At 29.2% G+C, this 1,387-nt stretch overlaps 1 protein-coding gene across 1 annotated transcript; it reads left to right on the top strand.

Moving 5' to 3' along the window:
- The first annotated feature begins 230 nt into the window (after window positions 1-230).
- Window positions 231-1,094, top strand: Tsp_13538 (hypothetical protein). Its single transcript, XM_003368745.1, has 2 exons — window positions 231-338; window positions 843-1,094. Exons 1-2 carry the CDS (start codon window positions 231-233, stop codon window positions 1,092-1,094), a joined length of 360 nt encoding a protein of 119 aa, XP_003368793.1.
- The last annotated feature ends 293 nt before the right edge of the window (window positions 1,095-1,387 follow it).

The following is a 1,387-nucleotide window of genomic DNA, read 5'->3' as shown; positions in this document are numbered from 1 at the left end:
CCTGATCACGTAGCAGCATTTACGACAGCTAAAAGAAATTGATATATGACTTTTTCCATTTTTTACATATTTTTATGCCTATTTTCACTATATTAGGTTGGTATTTCTACTGTATTTATTTGATGAAGAGAAATGTTGATATTCATGCTATTATTTACAAGCTTTCAACTGAAAATGCTTATTTCAGTTAAATGATCTGATCTAAGTGACTTGACAAACTGATGATTGATATGACTGCGGTTGCAAAACTTTTTTTAGCTCGTTGTTACTTTTGCCGTTGTGTGTTCACTGTGAAGCGCTTACTCTATCCCTATTACTTGCAATGCACACCTAATTTGGTTTTCATTTTGTTTTATTGTTAATGGGATATTCACATAAATCACTAAAATCTATCCGCTTACACTCTAATTCTACTTATTTTTTCAGTCTTATTGATCGGTGCCTTTTAAAAAATCAAACAGATTTAAACTAGTTGAATTTTTTTAATAATCAATCGCAAATTGCCAGGCATTCAAAGTTAAAAAAATATTGTGGTTCAAGATGAAAAAGTCCAACTATATTTTTTCTGTTTAAAAATTAGGGGAATGTATATGTATATAAATGTATATACATGTATTATATTATATTACATTATATTGTTGTGACAGAAAATGTTAAACCAAAATATATATATAAAATGAATCATTATTGCAGTTGAAAAAATTTATTTCTCAATATATTTCTTCATTTTAATAATAAAAATATCATTTTAATATTTTAATTCATTTACTTTGTAATTCATATTAAATTGTTTTTAAAGAATTGAAAATTATCAAGAATTATTTTAGATATTTTAAAAGTAGAATTTATGCATTGCTTTTGCTTTAAATACAATTTATTTTTCATTTCATTGGGGCAGTGAACGTGGCGTAAACGTATCACTTGCCTGGGTTTGTGCAGAGTTGTTATATCGGGGTTCGAGTCCTGATATGAAAAAAGAAAATTGCGGCGTAAAGCGCAGCGCAAAGACCGTGTGTAGAGCTAACAAGCAAAAGCTCAAATGCACAAAACAGGGTTTGGGACGTTCCCAACCCTGGGATCCCTTTGCACAATAAATTTTGAGAAAAAACAACAAAATGAATCCTGATCACGTAGCAGCATTTACGACAGCTAAAAGAAATTGATATATGACTTTTTCCATTTTTTACATATTTTTATGCCTATTTTCACTATATTAGGTTGGTATTTCTACTGTATTTCTTTGATGAAGAGAAATGTTGATATTCATGCTATTATTTACAAGCTTTCAACTGAAAATGCTTTTTTCAGTTAAATGATCTGATCTAAGTGACTTGACAAACTGATGATTGATATGACTGCGGTTGCAAAACTTTTTTTAGCTCGTTGT

The sequence above is a fragment of the Trichinella spiralis genome, assembly GCF_000181795.1.
Source record: "Trichinella spiralis strain ISS 195 chromosome Unknown Scfld1969, whole genome shotgun sequence".
In the NCBI taxonomy this organism is placed as follows: domain Eukaryota; kingdom Metazoa; phylum Nematoda; class Enoplea; order Trichinellida; family Trichinellidae; genus Trichinella; species Trichinella spiralis.
This window is presented reverse-complemented; position numbering and strand designations above follow the sequence as displayed.

Coding starts and splice junctions, on each gene's coding strand:
- Tsp_13538 (XM_003368745.1), top strand. CDS start 231: ATGACTGCGGTTGCAAAACTTTTTTTAGCTCGTTGTTACTTTTGCCGT. Junction 339..842: donor TGCAATGCACACCTAATTTG/GTTTTCATTTTG, acceptor TTTTAAAAGTAG/AATTTATGCATTGCTTTTGC.